Source organism: Leptonychotes weddellii, chromosome 6, assembly GCF_054177405.1.
Source record: "Leptonychotes weddellii isolate Sample4059 chromosome 6, ASM5417740v2, whole genome shotgun sequence".
In the NCBI taxonomy this organism is placed as follows: domain Eukaryota; kingdom Metazoa; phylum Chordata; class Mammalia; order Carnivora; family Phocidae; genus Leptonychotes; species Leptonychotes weddellii.
The window spans coordinates 99,745,327-99,766,495 of NC_138374.1; the positions used below are offsets into that span (position 1 = coordinate 99,745,327).

At 45.0% G+C, this 21,169-nt stretch overlaps 1 protein-coding gene across 4 annotated transcripts in view; it reads left to right on the forward strand.

Annotated features, from left to right (window-relative positions):
- RGS8 (regulator of G protein signaling 8) overlaps window positions 1-20,604 on the forward strand; it is a 37,229-nt gene extending 16,625 nt beyond the window's left edge. For all 4 annotated transcript variants that reach the window (XM_081824773.1, XM_081824775.1, XM_081824774.1 and 1 more), the window contains 4 exons: window positions 1,998-2,099; window positions 2,937-3,001; window positions 18,658-18,824; window positions 20,251-20,604. In XM_081824773.1, the coding sequence (XP_081680899.1) occupies window positions 1,998-2,099; window positions 2,937-3,001; window positions 18,658-18,824; window positions 20,251-20,433 (517 nt within the window). In that variant the 3' untranslated portion in view covers window positions 20,434-20,604. The remainder of the gene's footprint in view (window positions 1-1,997; window positions 2,100-2,936; window positions 3,002-18,657; window positions 18,825-20,250) is intronic.
- The last annotated feature ends 565 nt before the right edge of the window (window positions 20,605-21,169 follow it).

Sequence of the window (21,169 nt, forward strand, 5' to 3'; positions counted from 1 at the left end):
ACGAGTATACCCTTTACATTTAAAGGGTTTAGCCCCTGCTAAACGTTGTTAGATGGCTTGTGTGGATTTGCCATTTTTTTGAAGTCCTCTTAATTGCTCTTGGGGGCATCGACCTGACTATTCTGTGATTGATGATCCTGGGGCACCGAGGAGTGAACTGACTCACTGGAGGTTGGGTTTTGGCCTTGGTGCAGCCCAAGCAAGACCATTCCTTGAATTCATGGAATGTGGTGCCTCTAAGGCCCTTAATCAGTTGCTCACGTGGCCTGGGGGCAGAGCACCCTGTGATTTATAAGAGTGAGTGGACATAGGATGCTCACCATCGCAGGAGAGAGAATAGCTATCGCCAATGTTTCAAAACGCCACAAAATTGATGGCTTCATCATGCGCCTGGCAGAGATAAGAGGTGGGAGCACAGGACGTGCAGGCCCAGTTTTCTGCAGGAGAGGGGATATATCTGGGAACTTGGATGTTCCAGCTTTAAAAGGCTCTTGGAGATGGGCTGTGGAATACAAATGTTGTCAATCCTTGCCAAATATAATACCATCCCACTAGATTTGTTGGATAAGATTTCTGTGAATAACTAGCTTGGGTCAGGGATGGATGCCCATTTGGAGTGAAAGGAAGAGATTGAATTGGACGGCCTCTAGCGTCTCTGCCCAGGCCCGGGATTCACAAATCAGGGGAAGGGAAAGCCAGGCTAGAAGGACTTCCTTTCCACGTGGAGAATAACATCTCTGGGACTATTTCTGTGGCACATTGTTACCAGCGTGCACGTGGCAGTGCTCTTTTATAAGTCACTCTTTGGTCCTGATTGGATTACAGCCAACCCTTCCCACTTCCCTTTGCTCTCCATGTGAGGAGCTGCCATGGGTTAAAGGTCAGGGGTCAGTAAACTTACTCTGTCAGGGGCCAGAGAGTAAATATTTTGAGTTCTATGGGCCATACAGTCTGTGTTGCAACCACCCAACTTGGCCCTGGTGCTCGAAAGCAGCTTTAGACAATATGTAAATAATGGGTGTTGTTGTGTTCCAATAAAACTTTATTTACACAAACAGTCATCTCTCAGGGACACAGTTTGCTGATCTGTGGTTAAAGGTAAAAAGGGGCTAATGTTGGACGTCGGAGAGAGACATTAGTGTAATTCCTCATCGGATCTTCCATAACAGATAACATGTAAATGTCTGGTCCTTAGGAAAATAAAAAATATGAAAATTTTAAACATACATGCTAAAGTTTTAAACAGGTTGATTGAGAGAAGCCAAAATACAAATAGGAATATGAGAGCTTAGTTAAGTAACTGAAAGAATGGAGAAAGGGGCCCTGGTTCTTAGCTGCTGATTGTACCAGCTGCTCTGGCCCTCACCTGCAGGTGTTGGTCCTGGCTGGTCCGTAGCCGTTCATGAATCTGTATCCCCAGGTTTGGGGGATGAGTGGGGAGCACCTGAGTCAGAATTAATTTGCCTGGAAGCTTCATTTGTGCTTGGAGGTTCTGTGATACGCACCCCTGTATTATGCAAGCAACCCTCTACTCTCTGTGCGTGCGTGCGTGCGTGTGGGTACCTCTTCTGGGGCTTTGCAATTAGGAGCTGCGGCTGTCTTGCCCTCCTGATGGGAGAGCAAAATGTGGATTGTTATTTTGTCTTCACTGTATTTCCTTTCCCTATAGAGAATCTTAATTTAGAAATTCTTCCAAGATAATGACCTTCATAGACTTACTATCAACTTGCATGTTAGCTTTGAAAGAGCATTAAGCCTCTAGGGGTAGGGTATTTATTACTATGCCAGGAGTCAAGTTAGGGAGTGAGTATATATATCCCTTGATCTTCCAGGTATTTCTCCTCTTGTTCATGAAATCTTTAGGGACCCCCTGGGGAAGGATGGGGGGTCAGGGGAGGCAGTGCGGGCTCCTGCAGCAGAGTTCCCGGGGCCCTTTATAGAGCTGACAGCTATGATCATGACAGTTCCCCGTCCTTCTGCCCCTGTGCTTCTTGCAGGAACAAAGGGATGAGGACCCGCCTGGGATGCCTGTCTCACAAGTCAGACTCGTGTAGCGATTTCACAGCTATTCTTCCCGACAAACCCAACCGTGCTCTAAAGTGAGTAGTTTGGCCACACGGCATTCCCAGGGTGCTCACCGTGGGGCACCCACCACTGAGCTGTAGGACCTGTTCTCTAGTGAGTTGTTGACCAGATGAGCCGAGCCAATAAATTCCTGCCACTTGGCGGCTCCTTTTATATCCCTGAGTGCATGTATGTGAATTTTCCTTTTCAGAATGTGTGACCTAACTCAGAATAGGGACCCTCTTTTTACTTTTCAGAAAACTGTATTATCCACCACTCTTATAAAGCTGTGGTGAAGGATGCTTCTTGGTTCTACTTAGTTGTCAGTCTGAGCTCTCAGTTTGGAAACAAACACTCAAATGTATTCTAAAACTCTGCTTAGGTTCAGATAATTTGGATTCAGTGCCTATACTGGGCAACTACTGGGTTCAATGATGTCATAGATGCACCTCATTTAACCCTTACAGGGTTTGGGGTTGTGGGCATCGTGATCCCCATTGCAGAGGTGAAGAGATTAAGGTCATGGTAAAATATGGAGTCGGGAGCTCAGCCTACTTTTTCTGACGCTAAGGCCAGTTTCTTTCCATTGTTATCTTGACAACTTTATATCCTGCGCTTATTTAGCTTGGTTTTTTAGACTGAAAGCCAATATACAAATACACTGAATTCCAGTACTGAGGTTTGCCATCAGTTAGTTAAGAATGTACACATTTACAGCAACAGACTTGCAGGAATCCAGGTGGTTTTCATTTGCATCCCACCCCCTGCCCGCCATTGTTCTGATTTGTTTCCCCGAGCAAATCTCAGTGGTTGCTGATGGAGAAGGAGGGTCATTTCAGAAATATTCAAGAGAGATGTTTCTTCTTTCCTAGGAGACTATCCACAGAAGAAGCCACGAGGTGGGCAGATTCCTTTGACGTGCTTCTGTCCCATAAGTGTAAGTAGAATTCAGGTTTCATCATGTTGCGGCAAATCATCCATTTAGCAAAAGAGACACCAAATGCCCACCATGATCCAGGTACTATGCCGGGTGCCCCAGACAGCTCCAGTCCCTACGCTCACAGAGCCTCCTGCTTAGGGGAGTATATAGATAACAAGACGTAATTTAAATGTAGTGGGAAGAGGGCCTTCTTTTCTGTGTTCTGGGTTGAAAGGATGGTCCCAAGAAGCCTTCATGTTTTCAGCAGTTTTAGCAAGAAAGAATTTAGTTTAGGGAGTTGGAGTGATGGGCTCAGTGGGAATGACAGTCTAGTGTCCATCTTAGATCTTGTTTATAAAATTAAATGACCTTCTCCGCCAAGTCGCTGGAGAGTCTTGGTTTACTTATCCATCAAATGAATATTGTGTGCATTTTGTTAGTCACTTGAGTTGGCAGAGTTTTGTGTTTTCTTGTTTTTTATTTTGGGGGTTTACTACTGCAGCTGTATCACACTCCTCAGTTTCTGGCTGGGGTGGGTTTTACTAGAATGCATTTCTGCTGTCTCTCCTCTTCTGTTTTCCCATACCCACCCCCCCAAAAAATTGCAGAAATAATCATGCATATTTCCCTGTGGGAAGGACACCTTGACGCCGGCCAAACTGTTTAGCTCTTGCTTTTTTCTCATCACAAGCAAGTCCAAATTCATCGGGCTTTGAAATCCTAGTGCCATTGAAATACATGGGAGTGAGAGAGCAGGGGTGAGGAAGAGAGAAGGGTCTTTCGCAGAGAAAAGAAGGTTTCACGTAGACTTTCAGTGCTCCTTTTAAATTCCTCCTGTCAATATTAGAAATCCTGATTGATCTGGGAGCAGAAGGGTTGTTTTCAGCTTGGAGTCTTGTTTCCACTTAATTGGGGAACATGATTCTGTACAATGAGGTTAAGGGCATTGGCTGGTAGTCAGACCTGTGTTCTTGATTTTGACCCAGCTCAGCTACTAGACAATTGAGTGGCCTTGATGGACTCCCCCAATCTTCAGATGTCTTTAGAGGTGATTTTTCTTTCAGCTGGATGAGCACTTCCCTCTGACTAGGCCCCTGATCCTAATAAACTGGTTACTAAATGCTCTTGAATAGATTTTAAAATGAAATGCAAAATCTAAGAATAAGCATATATTTGTAGCATGTAGTTTTGTGAGACAGTCATTTTAGCATTCTATGGATTACACTTAGGAAGGAAAACAAGGCAGCAGAGATACAGTGTGTATGACATATGGCTTATGTCACAAACAGCAAGCTTATGTGGTGAATTTGCTAAGGTAATGGCATATGTACAGTGATAGTTAGGATTCGACAGTAAGGCTTGTTCTTTTTTTTTTTTTTAAAGATTTTATTTATTCATTTGAGACACAGAGATACAGAGAGAGAGAGAGCATGAGCAGGGGGAGAGGCAGAGGGAGAGGGAGAAGCAGACTCCCAGCTGAGCCAGGAGCCCGATGTGGGGCTCGATCCCAGGACCCTGGGATCGTGACCTGAGCTGAAGGCAGACGCTTAACCATCTGAGCCACCCAGGTGCCCCAGGCTTGTTCTTTATGAGGCCATTTTGACTTGTTTTCTGGAGTCACAATAGGCTAAACAAACGTCACTATTAACTTACACCTTCTTTTCTGGCTGCATTTGCTTCAAGGTCATCTTGGAGTTTGGTTTCTATTTCAGCCTCATGACTGACTCACTTAGTTCAAGTCCCTGAGGCTGTTTCCTCATTCCGAAATGGTGATAGAAATACCTGTGTGCTACCTGTCACCTGGGTCAGGGAATCTTCATAAGAGGACACCTTTAGATGATTTGGGGTTCTCTACTTAAAGGTATTTTGAAAGAATATGGTGGGATTTTTTTTAAATGATGCTTTTATTTATTGAATGCAAAATAAACGTGCCTTAAGAATAGGTTTGCAAATTTCACCGCTAATTATTAATGCTGAGCCATTACAGACAGAGTTTATGGTGGTTCAATTAACAGATGCAATCTCAGGGTATATTTGGATTGCTGCAGTGGCAAGACCTGGAGATTTAAGAGCTTCCATGTTATTTGATTCAATGACTTTTAGACCTGAAGATGCTTGCTTCTGCTTCTATGGGGGATGGCTTCAGTTTCCAGGAATGCAGTAACACTTTTCTGAGATGGGGATTCCACTAAGGGGTTACAAGCTGACACCAGATTGCTTCTTTGTCAGACCACTGCAGAATGAACTGTAAAGTTCTGTGATCCTTCTTGGAGTCTGATGTTCTGTTTTGATTTCTGTTTAGTACAGAAATAAAAAGCCAATGGGGTAAATGTCTTTGAGAAGAAAGAGGCCTGTATTCATGGGTCACTGGCAGAATTGCAAGGTTTTAGAGCTTGACCGACTCCTCCCTGGGAGGCGACAGAGCCAGGTTACCTTGAAGGGTGTTGACAACTTTCTTAAAGTCTAATTAATTTGGGCTAATATTGTGACTCAATTAGGGCTGATTAATCTTTTCCAAAGGGATTGCATGTGTGCTGGTCCCTTAGGAGGGACAGCAGTTGATCAGAGGTGTGCAGGGCTTTCAATTAAGATAGCAAAATGTCCTAAAAAGTAAAGAAAGGAGAATCACTGAATGGGCTTCCGGAAAAAAATGTGCATTAGTCTAGAAACCACCCCCCTGGAAATCCTCTATACCTAGGAAACTGTCCTCCCTGAATTTTCTATTTCGGATAATTCAGATAATTATTTTTGTTCCCATTCTCAATTTATAGAGCATCTTTACCCTCCCTGCTCTGCCTGGCTGTTTTGGGCACTCATTTATTTAAAGAAAGGTGTACTAAGTGTTGATGATGTTTGAAGTCTGTGCTAAGCAGCTGGTTGGGGGCGAGGGCACCAAGATGAACAGGACAGTACCTCCCTGGTGGAGAGTGCAGCCTTCGGAGACATGGACATGCATACAAATCACATAAGAAATAATACAGTGTGCTGCCTACAGACGAGGGAGCTTCAAGATTTCAAATAGAATCCTGACATTCGGTGTTCCTCTTCAATTCCATTCTGTCAGTATTAGAAGTCCTCACTGACCTGACAGCAGCAGGTCTGCTTTGGGTTTAGAGCATGGTTTCCACTTAATTGGAGAACATGCTTCTGTACAATTAAGTTACGAAGATTAGCTGGTTGTCAGACCTGCGTAAGGACGATTTTAACTCACTTCTGCTTCCAAATAGCTGGGTAGCCTTAACGGAATCCCTCAATCTTTTGGAAAATCTGGTTCTTCATCTATGCACTGAAGGATCTGGAAGAGGATGTCTCAGACACTGGGGATCCAGTCCTACCCTCTTGTTCTAGGATGCTGAGACTGGCCATTAGCAAACACCTAGGCAGGTGGTTTGAGTCAGCGCTGCTTGCAGGGTTATGTAAAACCCCTTCAAAACTGAAATGGTTCAAGCAACCAAATGAGGGGCTAAAGCACTTGTGTTATGCGGCTTTCTCTCCTTGACAGGGTCCCGCTGTGTAGGCAGCACTTCTCAGGTTCAAACCTCAGGAGAAGAAGAAAGCAACTTTACTTTTTAAACTTAAGAGGGAAAAGAAATCTGGAAAGTAAATATTTGGAGCAGTTTGGTTTCCAATCACATTTGCTTACAAGGATAAAGCTGAAGAAGCATGCACGGAGGTCTGGGGGATAGATACCTGCTGAGGGTTTTTTTTTTTAAACTAAGAAATGAAAAATAAAATTGAAATTGCCGATGACTTTATTAGCTAACAAAGGACTTCTTTTTTTTTTTTAAGATTATTTATTTATTTATTTGACAGAGAGAGAGAGAGCACAAGCAGGGGGAGCGGCAGGCAGAGGGAGAGGGAGAAGCAGACTCCCCGCTGAGCAGGGAGCCAGACATGGGGCACGGTTCCAGGACCCTGGGATCATGACCTGACCTAAGGCAGACGCTTAACCAACTGAGCCACCCAGGCGCCCCAGCGAAGGATTTATTTTATTTTATTTTTTATTTTATTATGTTAGTCACCATACATTACATTATTAGCTTTTGATGTAGTGTTCCATGATTCATTGTTTGCATATAACATCCAGTGCTCCATGCAATACGTGCCCTCTTTAATACCCATCACTGGGCTAACCCATCCCCCTACTCCCCTCCCCTCTAGAACCCTCAGTTTGTTTCCAAAGGATTTCTAATGTGGGTTAATTTGGCATCTTTTTCCTGCTCACTCAGGGACAGTTAGACTTGGTGTCTGTGAGCTGTGCACCTAGGCTGCCCCCGAGGGTGTGTGTGTGTGCATGTGTGTGTGTGTGCACACACCCAGAAGACTTCCTGTCTCTGCAGCTCATACCCAGGAGAGTGAAGGCTCCCAGCTTGTGGGAAATTTTTTCTGACGGGTTGCGGGAGAGCGTGCACAAAACTGTATGTCTTTTGCTTTGATTTTCTCATTATGTTCAGGCATATGCTTGTTATTTGTCCAGCTTTTAGTGGGACATTCAGTCCTGAGCTCTAAATCAGTTCAAACTCTGATTCTCCTTCCTTCCTTCCTTCTTTCCTTCCTCCTTCCTTCCTTTGTGGGATTTTTTTTTTTTTTTTGGACATAAAAGTTGGATTCATTCCAGTTTTAAGGGGACAGTGTAGACAGGGTTCCTTCTCCTTCCTCTTCCTTTTTTCAGCCTGATCCCACACCTGGATGACAGAGCACCTCACCCTGGGCATCCATTTGGTCCTTGGCTTTGTTTCATTGTTTGCACAGAGTGTGGAGGGTCTATGCTGACCTGTCCCCGCCAGGCCCAGGGAATGCCAGGTTAGTGGACTAGTACAATTGAAAGCTCTTTTGCATTCACAGAGTTAGTATCCATCTCTGAGAAGAGGAGACCAATAAAGAAGCTTTTAGTTTTTTAAAATTAGCCCCTCTGGGATAATGATTGAGATATAGGAAAATACAATGACTTGATCTAGTCACACAGCAACCAAGCAGAAAACCCAAAACAAGCAAAAACATGAAAGTTTTTATTAGCTAAAATTTAGTTTTTAGATCTAGTTTTTAAATCTAGTTTTTAAAGCTAATGAAATTCCTTAATTATTCATCCAAACAGTCCTTAGCTTTAGAATGTACAATTTAACTATCCGGTTCCCATTTATTGCCTCGCCCTCCCCACATCCTTCTCCAAGCCAAAAAATCCTAGAACAGTGTTACTCCAAGTGTGATCCAAAGAAGGCAGCACCAGCAGCTGCTGGGCACTTGGAAGAGATGAAAATTCTGGAGTTCTGTCTCAGACCTACTGGGTCAGCATCTCTGGGGGGTGGGGTGCAGTAATTTTTCCTCAAGCCCTCCAGTAATATTTATGCCCACCAAAGCTTGAGAAGCACTGCTCTAAAACATAGGGAAGTAAAGCATGGATCTGGAGCATCTTGGGAGGCAGGTGGCCTGTGCTTTCCAAGAAACCCACTGAACACTGCATTACAGCCTTCCAATGTCCCTTCGATGGTATGACGTCCATGGATCACCGATGCCAGCTACCTAGCAGGTATGGTGGACGCTGTTCGCAGTAAATAAACATATACAGCAAGTGCGTTTTCTGGATAAATGGAGGCTAAGGGTTAGAAAGAGATATGGGAAGTCGACACGGATTGAAAAGAAGCTTTTCTTCCTCCTTGCTAACCTGTCTGCATTGCTCTCATTTTTACTTGCACCCAGGAATATGGGTGCATTTAGCCTTTCTACAAGGAGTGCCTGGAATAGATAATTCTATTATAAAGAATCCAAGCCTGCTGCAAAACGTTTGAGTGAAAAGCAATTGGATGGGCCTCCAACACCCATTCCATTGCTTGCTAGCTATGTGACCTCCAGCCAATTACATCACCTCTCTAAACCTTGCTTTCCTCATCTGTAAAAGGGGAGTAAGACTTGCCTTGCACAGTTGTTTTGAGAATTAATTGTGATTGTGGTTGTGAAATGCTAAGCATGAGAACGTGAGATGGGGGGGCTCCATAGAGGAGAACGATTTGGATTATTTTTGCTGTAATACAACATTCAGTTCACTGAGAAAACATGGATTTCACACTTCCTGTATGCTAGAGATGACGTCAGCTTCTTTCCACAGGCAGCTGAAGGCTGAACGCAAGGGTTGAGTGGGGACTGTATTAGAATCGCACGGGGGCTTATTCAAATTCCATAATACCTCACCCTCCTTTGCCTCATGAGCTTTTGGCACCCCTCCCTCATCCCTTCCCAACTTCCCCTCAGGGACTGTGAGAGACTCCCTCTGGGGATTTGGTTTTCAAAAGGCCTACAGGCAAATCTGATATATTCCCTCTTTGAGCTTCCCAGCAGTGTTCCTGTATCAGGCTAGTTAGACAAATATTCCTGGACATTTAGAATCTTTTAGGTGAGGGACTGGTGCACCTGGAGTTTTATAATACTTCTCTGGTATTGAAGGAGTCATTTGTGAATGCTTTTACCCTACCAGGGACCCTTCTCTTTTGTCTTCCCTTCAATAGAAAACTCCTTGCTAATTTCTCATGATAGTTGACCCAGCTTCTGCTTGATGAAATAGAAAAGAACATTGGAATGGGAGTTGTAAGACCCAGGCTGTCCGCAGTCTGCTGCTACCATGTCCTAGGAATAAGAAGCCACTCAACCTTAGAGCCTCACCATTCCCTTGTGTCCAGTTTAGGGCTTGATCCTAGGGTCTCTCATGTCCCTTCTGGCTCAAAGAGTCTAACAACTGTCAGGTCCTACTACTATTGTAACATACCATCTTGCTGTATGTATACTAACAAAGTGAAGATCATTGAAGAAAATTATGTTTCTCACAAGACTGAAGTATAATTAGCATGGTAGTTGCTTCCAATAAATGTCAGTAACTGGAAATGGTTTATTCTCTAAATAATCTCCTTACCTAAACCTTGCTAAGCCCGTTATTTGTTTTAAAAAACCTGTATTTTACAGATAACGCACACAAAAAAGACTTTGATCCTACTGCTGTTCTCATCACAAATTTCAAAGTGGTGAACTCAGTTGTGAATGAAAGAGATTTTTGACTTCACCATTAGTGTATGTATCCTGGATTTTATAAATATATTTTCCTTTCCTATCCAATGTCTGACCTTGGAACCCATTCACCAGTTTATTTTTTTCCTATTGATCAGGGATGCAAGAGGGCTCTGGTCTTTGGGACAGCACTTTAGTAAACAGAGAGGTTCCCCCCGCCCCCCAAAAAAAACTTTCTTGTGATCTGGTATGTTTCCAAGCCTGGGAAATGAGTGAGGCTCAAGCCCACCCACATGCCAGCTGTATCAGGGCTCCTGGACCTTGAACTGTTACCTAAGCCACCCTCCCTGCTGCACCAGCTGCACTGCTCATTCATAGTGACCCAATTTCTTTTCTTATGTAAGCACCCTGCATCACAGAACCAAGCGGGAGAGTGCCGGTGGGCAGTAGCATGTGTGGCCATGGGGATGTTCTTGTAGATTCTGTGCATGCTCAGGGGGATGCCCGGATTCTGCCGAGTGTTCTAGGAATTCTGGACATAAGCCTTTCCCTTCCTGCGACTGGACGGATACTAATTAAAAAAAAATGTGTAATGTTCATAGAGCCTTGACTTCTTAGCATGCCATACAAAGAAAACCAAAGTGAATTGAAAAAATGAAACTAAAAAAAAAAAAAAAGGCAGATCCTTCTGTTTCTCTTCCATCTTCCTGAACTGTTTACCACCTACCACCTTTAAGTGACCAGGATTGTTCGGGGGAATTAGATGTGTTTACTCTGCATGATTACTCTACAGGCATAATGGTCCGGAAGACGCCCAGAGCCCTCACTGAGGGTTGGGCCCTGTGTGTATTAACTCCACCTCACCCCAAAAGCCCCATGGAGCAGGTCCTGTTAGGATCTACATTTCACAGATGAGGGAACGAGGCACAGAGTGTTTAAGCATGGTGCCCAAGGTGGTGCTGAGCTAGTTACATGTCCAAGCCAGGACAGAAGAGCTTTAGGACAGAATCCCAGGCAGAATAGTATGAGGGATCAGAGAGAAGTCACTCCTTCCAGCTTCTTGAAATCTGTGGAGGTACTAAAGGGGGGCCTCCAGTTCCCTAGGTACCTGGGAAGGAGCAGGGTCTGGGGTACACAGGGGCCCAGGCAGAGGAGCACCGCTAATGCAAAGCAGGTCCCGCTGAGAGATGCCAGTAAATGCTCATGAGCCTTTCAGAAATAAATGGACATCCTTCATTTTAACCAAACCCAGTTATGGACAAGCAGAAGGGAAGGAGAGGGTCCTGGTAGAGAGAAGGAAGGGGGAAGAGGGAAGGAGGGGCAAAAAGGGACAGAGGACAGAAGAAAAGGATGAGGGGCTGAGAAAGATGCTGAAGAGTCAGAGAGAGGACCAGGCAGAAAGTTTGCTGGGAAGAGGTCGGAGGGGTTAGAAGGAGGAGGAAAGGATATAGCTGGGAAGAAAAGCGTCTGTTCTGGTCCCGTACAATTCCTTTGCTGGGTCCCCTAAGCAGGAAAGGTGGGCCAGATCTGGGCCAGGTGGGCTGTATACAAAGGCAGCTGGTGCTGTCTGCTCTGGGAAGGGGAAGGTCTCCTCCAGCCTCAGGGGGCCTTCCACCCCCTTCTCACTTCCATTGTTCTCAGGTGAAGTTTTTGTTTGCACGGTGACCCTCACCCCAGCTTTGTTCAGAGGCAGCCTTGGGAATATGGCAGGGTGGGAAGAGATTGGGACCAAGAGGGGTGGGTGAGCAGAGGACGAGGGCTGTGGACAGGCACAGTCTGTGTGGGGCTTTGTGAGCTTTTTCTTTGCCACAGTCTGTTCTCTAGAAGCTGCTTCTTAGGTCCGGACCTCCCTAGGCCTTCTCCTCCTCACTTCCCCATCTCACCTCCCTAGGCCTTCTCCCCCTCACTTCCCCATCTCACCTCCCTAGGCCTTCTCCCCCCAACTTCTGATCTCTCCTCAAGCTCTTCTTTTGAAATCCCTGACAAATTTTAAGTGCCATATTTTGCTTTGGTCCCCCTCCCACTCTCTCTGAAGCCAGCTCTGGAAATTCAGGTGATTGCATCTTGGGTTGAGGCCGCCTGAAAGAGCTCAACGTCTTTACAAGGTCACTTAGCCACACTTTGTTACAGTGTCCCCAGGCCACCACTGGGGAGTGTGCCAGTCTGCTCTTTAGGATGGCCCTGTGCCTCAGGGAGGTGGCCATGCTGCGGGAGAGAAGAGAGTTTAGACAGATTCCAGGTTACCAGGAGCACCTCATGGCCTCAGTTGTCACCACAGATAAGGTGATGGCAGGTGTCCTCCTGCAGGAGAACCTCCAGCTCTGTGAGCTAGACATCTCATTTGCCCTAGTACTTTCAGTGTGATTGCTTGATCTGGGGTTTTTGTCCATCCGTTCTTTGGAGGGAGAGCTAACATGAGGCTCTCTGATCACGAGAGGAGACACAGGCAGAGTGGGCTCTGAAGTCACACAGATGTGGGTGCGAATCCACTGTCCACCTCTTACTGGCCAAGTGACCCCACACATTGAACTTAAACTCTCCAAGTCTCACTTTCCCTCTTTGTGAAATGAGCTTCCATAAGAGCTAACATGTATTGACTGCTGGATCGCCTCATTTCGTCCTCATAACAATCTGGGGCAGCAAGTCCCAGTATTATTCCCATTTTACAGATGAGATGAGGCAGGCTTCAAGATGTTAGGACCCTTTTCTGAGGTCGCACAGATTCAGACCCAGGCTGTCTGACTCCAGGACCTCTGCCTTGACAATAGGGTGGGTGTGAAGATTGAATGAGTTGATATATGTAGATTGGACAACACAGAACTGGGCCCAGGGTAAGTCCTCAGTGTGTGGTGGTGACGATGTTCCTGGGGGGGAGGTGGGAAACAGTTGGCTGAGAGCTGTGTCTGACGCAGGCCTGAGTTGCAAAAGGAGCGCAGAGCAGAGCACGATCTTACGCAGGGAGAGTTAATTGGATCCATCCCTCTCACTTTACAGTTGAGGATGCTGAGACCCAGGGAAGTTGAATGTGTTGTCCAAGGTCACAGAGCTAATTATGGGCCTGACTCTGATCAGAACAGATGCTCCCAACTGGGACAGTGGTGCTTCTGTCCCAGGTGGACGGGCAGGGTTCCGTAGGCTGCCTCAGTGAAGCCAACAGGCGATCATGAGCTGGGTATGAGTTTACCACACATTTTATATCAAATCCCCATCCCCGCCTGAGTCAGTCTCAATTGCTTCCAATGTCATTCAGTTGAATTCTGTTGCCCATGTCCATCCTTGTCTCTAGGTTTTTCTGCTACTCCAAGATACTCCTCTGCCTTCCACAGTGACTTTCGATTTCTCCCCACCTCATCTGTTGCCATCATTTCTGGAAACATCACCATCTGTGGAGTTACTCATGGCCCCCTTGTCTTGGGCTGAGATGGCACTCCCCTCCCTGCCCCTCCAGCCATTGCTGGTGTAAGCTTCCTGTAGGCCCTGCCATCATGCCGAGCCAGGACTGGACCACTGACTCACGTAAGAACGCTGGCTTTGTAGTTTGGCATCCATGCCACTTACTAACCCTGTGACCTTGGGCAAGTGATCTCACTTCTCTAAGCTTCCTTTATCTCTCTACAAAATGGCAGTAGTTCAGGACCTATGCTCTAACTTTGCCATATGGAGCAAATGCTGGTGGTTCATAGAGCATCTAATGTGGTGCCTGGCCCAAAGTAAGTGCGCATTCAGGGCCGGCAGTGGTCCATTTTCAAAATTCCTTCTCTAACGTCAACCTTTTTTTTTTTTTTTTAACCTCATGTTTATCCTTCTCCTCTTTTCCTATGTTCCAACGTTTAGATCCTAAATCCTTGCTGTTCTCCGGGTTCAAGCTTTGTCTGCCAACCTGGAACTGACGGTCCTTTCTTTGAACGATGGGCGCATCCTCAGAGTTAAAAGTTCTTGCTCCCTTCCTGGTGCCTCATAACCTTGTTCAGGAGCTGGAACCTAGGACCTCACAAGTCTTTGCCTATTTCTTACCCTATTCCTGCTTATTTTTCCAAAGTACCTATTCCAAACCCTTCCCAAACCCCTGTATCACACACTGGACTTATAATATTCAACTAATTATTTTAAATTATTGCTCAATGTCTGTAACACTGGACTAGCTTTTGAGTTCTGTGAGGTGGTGACTTCATCTGATTTACTCATGCCATATCCTCACAGCCTAGCACGTGGAGGCAGACTGCCTTCACGGGGACTTCACCCCAAATTAATGAAGATCAAAGCTGTTCAGCCTTATACATCTCAAAGATGCCCCTTCCCTGGCCAGTTCTTTCTATCCTCACCCACCCCACTTTCTTTTTCTCTACTTTTGACTTTAAGGGAGACAAGTTCTCCTACTCCTTCTTGGTCCCCCTCCTTCTCTAGGATTTGTCTTCACCAGATATATTCTTTCTCTTCCCTTGGTCTTTTCCTTCTGCCTGCAAATACATCTAAAAAAGATCTTGCTTTAGAGTCATATGGACCTGGTAGCAAAACTTGGTTCCCCTTGCCAGCTGTGGAACTGGGACACATCTTCGACTTCTGTAAGTAAGTCTTAATGTCTTCGTTTGGAAAACCAGAGTGCTACTATCTATGTATCAGCATTGTTGTGAAAATAAATTGAGCTGGTGTTTGCAAAATCCCCAGCAAAAAATATGGCATGTAGTAAATAAATAAAATTTTATGCCCCAAATCCTAAATAAATACATAAAAATAAAACCCTGCCATCCCTAGGTCCCACCACCTTCTCCAGCTAAAATCAGACAGGAATTCCTTCATTTTCCTGCACCCAAACTAGAAATTTCCCTGTATCCACATGCAGCCCTTTCTCTTCCGCTCCATCATAATTCTCTTCTCAGGCTTATTTCTACAACATTTTATCAGTTACACTCTTTCTGTCCTTTAATTTCAACTCCTTCTAGTCAAGCAGTCTTTTCTGATTAGATCAGCATTCAAACATACTCAAGACCATCTTACCAAAAACAAAACAAAACAAAACAAAAAACAAAACACACAACAACAACAACAAAACCAGAAAACCCCAAGCCCTTCTTTCCTGACCTCTGATTTCCTTCCAGTTATGCTGTCTGATCTCTCTCCTCCCCTTCTTGCAAGAAACATCTAAATGAACTATTTCTGCTTCCTCTCCTCTCTTTCACCCCCACGTTCACCCCAGTGCCCAGGGCCCCCATCACACCACTAAAGCTGCAACTGCCCATGGTCGCTGAATCTCATCACTGAATCCAACAACTGCCTCTCGGACCGTAGCTAGCTTGATCTCTGGGTAGCACTGGCCACATGGCCGCTTTCTCTTCCTCAAAACCTTCGCTTCCCTGGGTTTTTGCAGTGCTGTCTTATCCTTCTGTCTCTCTGGCTCTTTCACAGGATTCTTGATGTATCTTATAAGTAGGCTCAATAATTGTTTACGTGATTATTATTAAACACTAGTCTTCCTGAGCTATTTCTAATTACTCAAACATTCTTAATTATTGGCCTTCGCTGGTGTGGCTCTCCCTTCCTACAGTTCTCTTCTCCATCCCCCCTTCCCTTCTTTCACTTAGCTTCCTGCTCCTCCTACTTTACATCTCAGCTTAGAAGCTTCTCCGTCCTTCTTAGGGCCTTAGGTCTGGCTGAGGCATCCCTGCTGAGTGCTTTCACAGCAACCTATGCTTACCCTGCCATCCCACTTATTGTGTATAAAGGAACTACCAAATTATATTTTCTTGGCTCGAACGGCCCTTTCACTGCAAGTTCTGAGGGCTTAGCTGTGCCTGTTTTTAGCACATCTCGAAGAATGCCCGGGTCCCTTAATGGGTGTATGAATGAGCGAGTGAATGAATGGAGGAGGCATTATTGCTATGTTGGGTTGGGAGTTAGTATACTTCGTATTTTTAATGCTACACAGTATTACCTGCGTGAACTCCGTCAAGCCTGATCTCCAAGCATCAGCTTCTTCCCCTGTAAGATTGGGAGAAGTACAGCAACATTCCTGAGAGCACCTTGCAGGTGTTCTCTCTGTTTCAATCCACACAAAGGCCCAACAAAGCTGAGACTTCAGTGAAGGGAGATAATGTCTGTCTCTTGTCTCGCATGAGGTCGGGGAGTTTCCCTAGTGGGGTTATCTTCACCAATGCCATCAAGGGAGGCAGAAAGGCAATTTCCTTTATCTGTAACTGGATTCAATTTTTTCTCGATGGAAAACAACACAAAATCTAACACAAACAACAAACTTCAGCTTTGCCATTCAAAGGATTTGGTCTCTTCCAGTTTAGAAACAAGAGGCCCTTCCAAGTGACTCTTCCAAGCCACTTTGCATTTACTCTTTTAGATAAATGCACAGTGTTTTAGGGTTCTCCCCCTGCCCTTTCCTTCCCAATCCCTGCCCACAGGAGAAGGCTTTTGGCCTGTGGTCCTCATGTCCCCCCTGCATCCACCAATAGCATCCATGGCTCTTGCCATGTGTGGACCTGTCACTGCTCAGAGACTGCCTTGCTGGACCAGCTCCACCTTGGCTCTCATGGGCACTGAGTCTCTTTGGAGGCTTCCACAGCTCCAAATGGTATTCCAGCCAACCTCTGCCTGTGGCCTCTGCTACAGGGGCCCTTTCTGCAAGCAGTGGCAATCTCCTGGCAGGGGCCCTTTCTGCAAGCAGTGGCAATCTCATGGCAGGCAGGCTAGCTCTCAGATCTGAGCTCCTCAGAGCCTGGGGAAACCTCTGGGTTACCGCTAAAAGAACTTGGAGGAGACAAGGTGTGGCAAAAAAGAGCATCCACAAGGGATTTTATGGGTAGATTTTATGACCTGACATATTTTGTACATTGGTAGTTTAAAAAAAACCGTTAAAATGAATGAATGATTCTCTGGCCATTTCTCTGTCTAATCGTCGTCATGTTAGTGCTTCCTGCTCTCTTTGATTCTCATTTTATCTTTGGTTTCTACTCCCTCCTCTCAGGGTTTTAAACCCAATGTAAGAATGAGGGTGCGTGGGGCCCTGAGCCAAACTCTCATATGAGTTTAAACACTACTCTCCTCTTCCTTCCCTGGCACAGGAGCAATTTTATTTCCATCCTGCCTGACGGGAAACAGCCTTACATCATGTTCTGCTTTCTCCATACTCCTTATCTTAGAGGACCATATGTCTTGTCTTACGGTGATCATATGTTTTGGTTTTTGTCTATGGTGGCCGTGGTTTATGCCCATTGTCTCTGTGTAATTAATAGGCATGCCCCCCATTGACTCTCAAAAACGTACTGGCTCGGGGGGTAGTTTTCATGGCTACTCTACTTTTGTTAAACACTTTAAACTCAGGCCTCCAAACTTAGATTTCTTTTCGATTTGGGAATTCCATCAAAACCCTTTTCTCTCAAGTTCCTGGCTCTGGCAACTAAAAGTCTTGGTTTTTTATGACAATTGTTCCAGTGTAGGACATTACAACATCTATTTTGAAAGACAAAGATACCCAATGACTTTTTAATTAGAAATGAAAATGTCTCACAAAAGTAAAAACAAACATTTAAATATGTCGATAGCAGGGCGCCACCAATCCGTGGGATGACCCTGGGCGGCACGTTGTCCTGGTGCACACTGGTGGGCCTCAGATGCTCAGGTGATCCACTCTCTCAGAATTAAGAACTGTTGACATATTGTCCTTTTAACAAGTTTTAGAAAAGAAAGAAAACATTCCGGTAAGAGTCATATTTAACCAATGCAGTCACCTCATTCTAGGCTGTGTCTGCCCATTCCCTGAGGACAGTTTGTAGAAAGATATAGCTCTAATTTGAGTGGAGGAGAGTGTTTTGAGGGTTAAGATAATTTATAAAATATATCTTAATATAAAAACATTAACTGAATGTATAGGCTATCAGTGGATGTTGTTTTCCAAATCTACATGGTAACCCTGCTCATCTTATTCTGATTGGAAACTCTGTTTGGCAATATGCATGACATGGATTTAAAAAAAATGAAAAGGTGTGTTCATAATTAAATCATTCGGGAGAAAAATTATAATTAATCTTAATTAAACCATGTAATTTGATAAGCAAGATATTTTAAAATAAAGTATCCACAGGCTAAACCATTAAAACACAGGGCCTCAAAAGTCTTTTAGAAGAGGCTGGGAACCCTGTGAAGGTAATAGAATGGCTTTAGTGACTGAATTTCAGTGTTTACTTTCAGACGTTCTTCTGGTAGTAGTGAAGGATTTGCCCTGAGGCATTAACACCCTCCTGTAGTTTGTCTTGTAACAGATTGTTGTTTCAGGGTGGTTAACGTGGATTAGGGTAGGGAATGCATTACAAATATTACTTTGGCCTCATTAGAAACACAGGTTCACCAGTGGACTCAGGGGACAGCGGACTCTGCACTAGGGGACAGGCAGTGACCCCCGAAGGCTGATGAAGAGTGACCAGGGCTTCTCATAATCATTATTACTATGGCTTCCTCAACATTTCTCCCTCACATTCCTACAGTCCTTGAGCAGGAGCAGAGCTTGCCTCTGAGTGTACTTGTGTGTTTAGGAGAGAGTCTTCAAGAGGATGTGGGGCACTGGGGGTTGGACAGTCCGGGCTGGTTTCACATTATTGCTGCCTTTCTCTCTTGCTTCTATAGTTCATGAGCTTAAGCCTCTTCCTCTCTCTCTTCCTCCCCACCCACCACATCCACAGATGGGGTGGCTGCATTCCGCGCCTTCTTGAAGACAGAGTTCAGCGAGGAGAACCTGGAATTCTGGCTGGCGTGTGAGGAGTTCAAGAAGACCAGGTCAACTGCAAAGCTGGTCTCCAAGGCCCATAGGATCTTTGAAGAGTTTGTGGATGTGCAGGCTCCGAGGGAGGTGTGTTGGCAGTGGCGAGAGTCTTGTAAGACCTCTATCCATGGCTCCTGGCTCACATCACTCTCCTTGTGGGGGTTCAAGCCAGTCTTAATGGGTACTGTCTTTGAACGGAGCCTTACCTCTCTGATGGCTCTTAATGAAAAAAAAAAGGATCACTTTTAAGGTGCAGAGCCCAGGGCTTCTAAAAAAGAGCTCTATTAGGAATGTTTTAGCTGTCAAAAATGCGCCTGCAGGACCTGTGTTCCTATAGGGATTCTGCAAGGGTAGATGCCATTGAATCCATGTTAGTTTTCCTAGTGGAAGGCAGCATGGCTTAATGGGATGAGCATCCACTTTGGAATCTTGTTACTAGCTGTGTGATCTTGGCCAAGTCCGCTAGTCTCTCTGAATCACATTTTCCCCAGTGTAAAAGTGTATAATATCCCCTACCTTTCAAGACTACTCTGAGTATTAGAGATAAAGCACCTATTCAACATCTGTCACTGCTGCTTTTTTTTTTTTAAGATTTTATTTATTTATTTATTTGACAGAAAGAGACACAGCGAGAGAGGGAACACAAGCAGGGGGAGTGGGAGAGGGAGAAGCAGGCTTCCTGCTGAGCAGGGAGCCCAACATGGGGCTCGATCCCAGGACCCTGAGATCATGACCTGAGCTGAAGGCAGACACTTAACGACTGAGCCACCCAGGCACCCCCTGTCACTGCTTCTTAATGAGTCATTACAGTCATTTATATTATCTTATTATAACTTAGTATCATTACAATAATAAAATGAATTGCTATGCTGAGTTATAAAGCAGAATTTTACTTGGGATGGTTTTATAGAAGAAAAATATTTGCTATCTATGATTGCTATCTATCTATAATTCAGTGCATTATATACCTAGAACTCTTCAATTATCCTTTGACTTGGGATGTAGGAGATCTTTGGCCAGTGGCCAGGACATTGTAGGCTCCTTATAATGCTGCTTGGAAGAGAGATGTCCATTATAACCATGGTCTCTCTTCCGGGGACATTTGTTTCCCTAGTAGGTAGGGCAAGCTTTCTTTACGGAATCCACATTAATACTTACCTTCAGTCTCACCCTTTGCCTGATATGGTGAAGACCCCTGGCTTAGGAGTTAAGTGATTAGGGTTTTGCCTTGACTCTGTTACTAACTTTCCATACTACTTTAGACCAGCTTTTCAGTATCTCCTTTCTTCAGTGTCCTTATCTGTAAATTGGGGTGAGGTATATCTGGTCTTCAGACCTCACAGGATTCTTGCTGGGATCAAAAGGGATGACCTCCAGGAAAACAGTTTGAAAAGCATGAATCAGCTGACATATATAAGATACTGTCATTAATAATTATTACATAGCTAGGAACAGTTGCCAGGCACCTTGGCCCTTGAGGGCCTGTGACCATGCTCTCTGTTTGTGTCTCCAGGTAAACATAGACTTCCAGACCCGAGAAGCCACGAGGAAGAACATGCAGGAGCCATCCCTGACTTGCTTTGACCAAGCCCAGGGAAAAGTACACAGCCTCATGGAGAAAGACTCTTATCCCAGGTTCCTGAGGTCCAAAATGTACTTAGATTTGCTGTCCCAAAGCCAGAGGAGGCTCAGTTAGACCTCAGATGGGGACTCTTGGAGATCACTGGCTTTTCCCCTCCCTTTGCTGCCAAGACCATATTCTAACGTGAAATGTGATAGGTGTTCAAAAAGCAATGGCATTTAGGTTGGGAGCCTGGGAATGAGAAATGGATGAAAGGCCATTCCAAAGTAAGATCCAGTCACCAGAGTTTGGACTCTATTCCATTTATCCATGTTTGTGTTTCGGTTAGTGGTAGAACCTTGCTGCTATTACCCTTCTTCTGGGTCAGCGACTTGCCCTCCATAATGCCGTGGGTCATCTCCACTGAGAAGGCAGATTTGCTAGCTGGGCTAATGTGTAAATAATACAAATGCAATTTCCGCCACTTCCATACCCTCCTCAGTTAAGATTCCTGACTCTAACTTGTACTATACCCCTGTGAGGAAGAGCTAGAAGACTCTGGCTCATGTTTGTGATTTGCTGTCACAATGTAATGGCCAGTCCTGCGTGCTGGGACCTCACAATGTAGGAGAGAGGTCTCTGGGGAATCCCAGGTTTCTAGCACTGTCATTAACAGGTGGCCCTGGGAGAAGGGGCAAACTCCATGAGGTTGGCTATTTCTTCCATTTCCACTGGACCAGTATGAAAAGCTGTGATTACTGCCCATCTTAGCCTAGGAAATTCACAAGACTTTTTTTACCCTCGCAATGCCAGGAAGGGTCTTGGGAGATAACTTTCATGACTTCTGATGTGGAGCTGCTTTTAAGAAAGA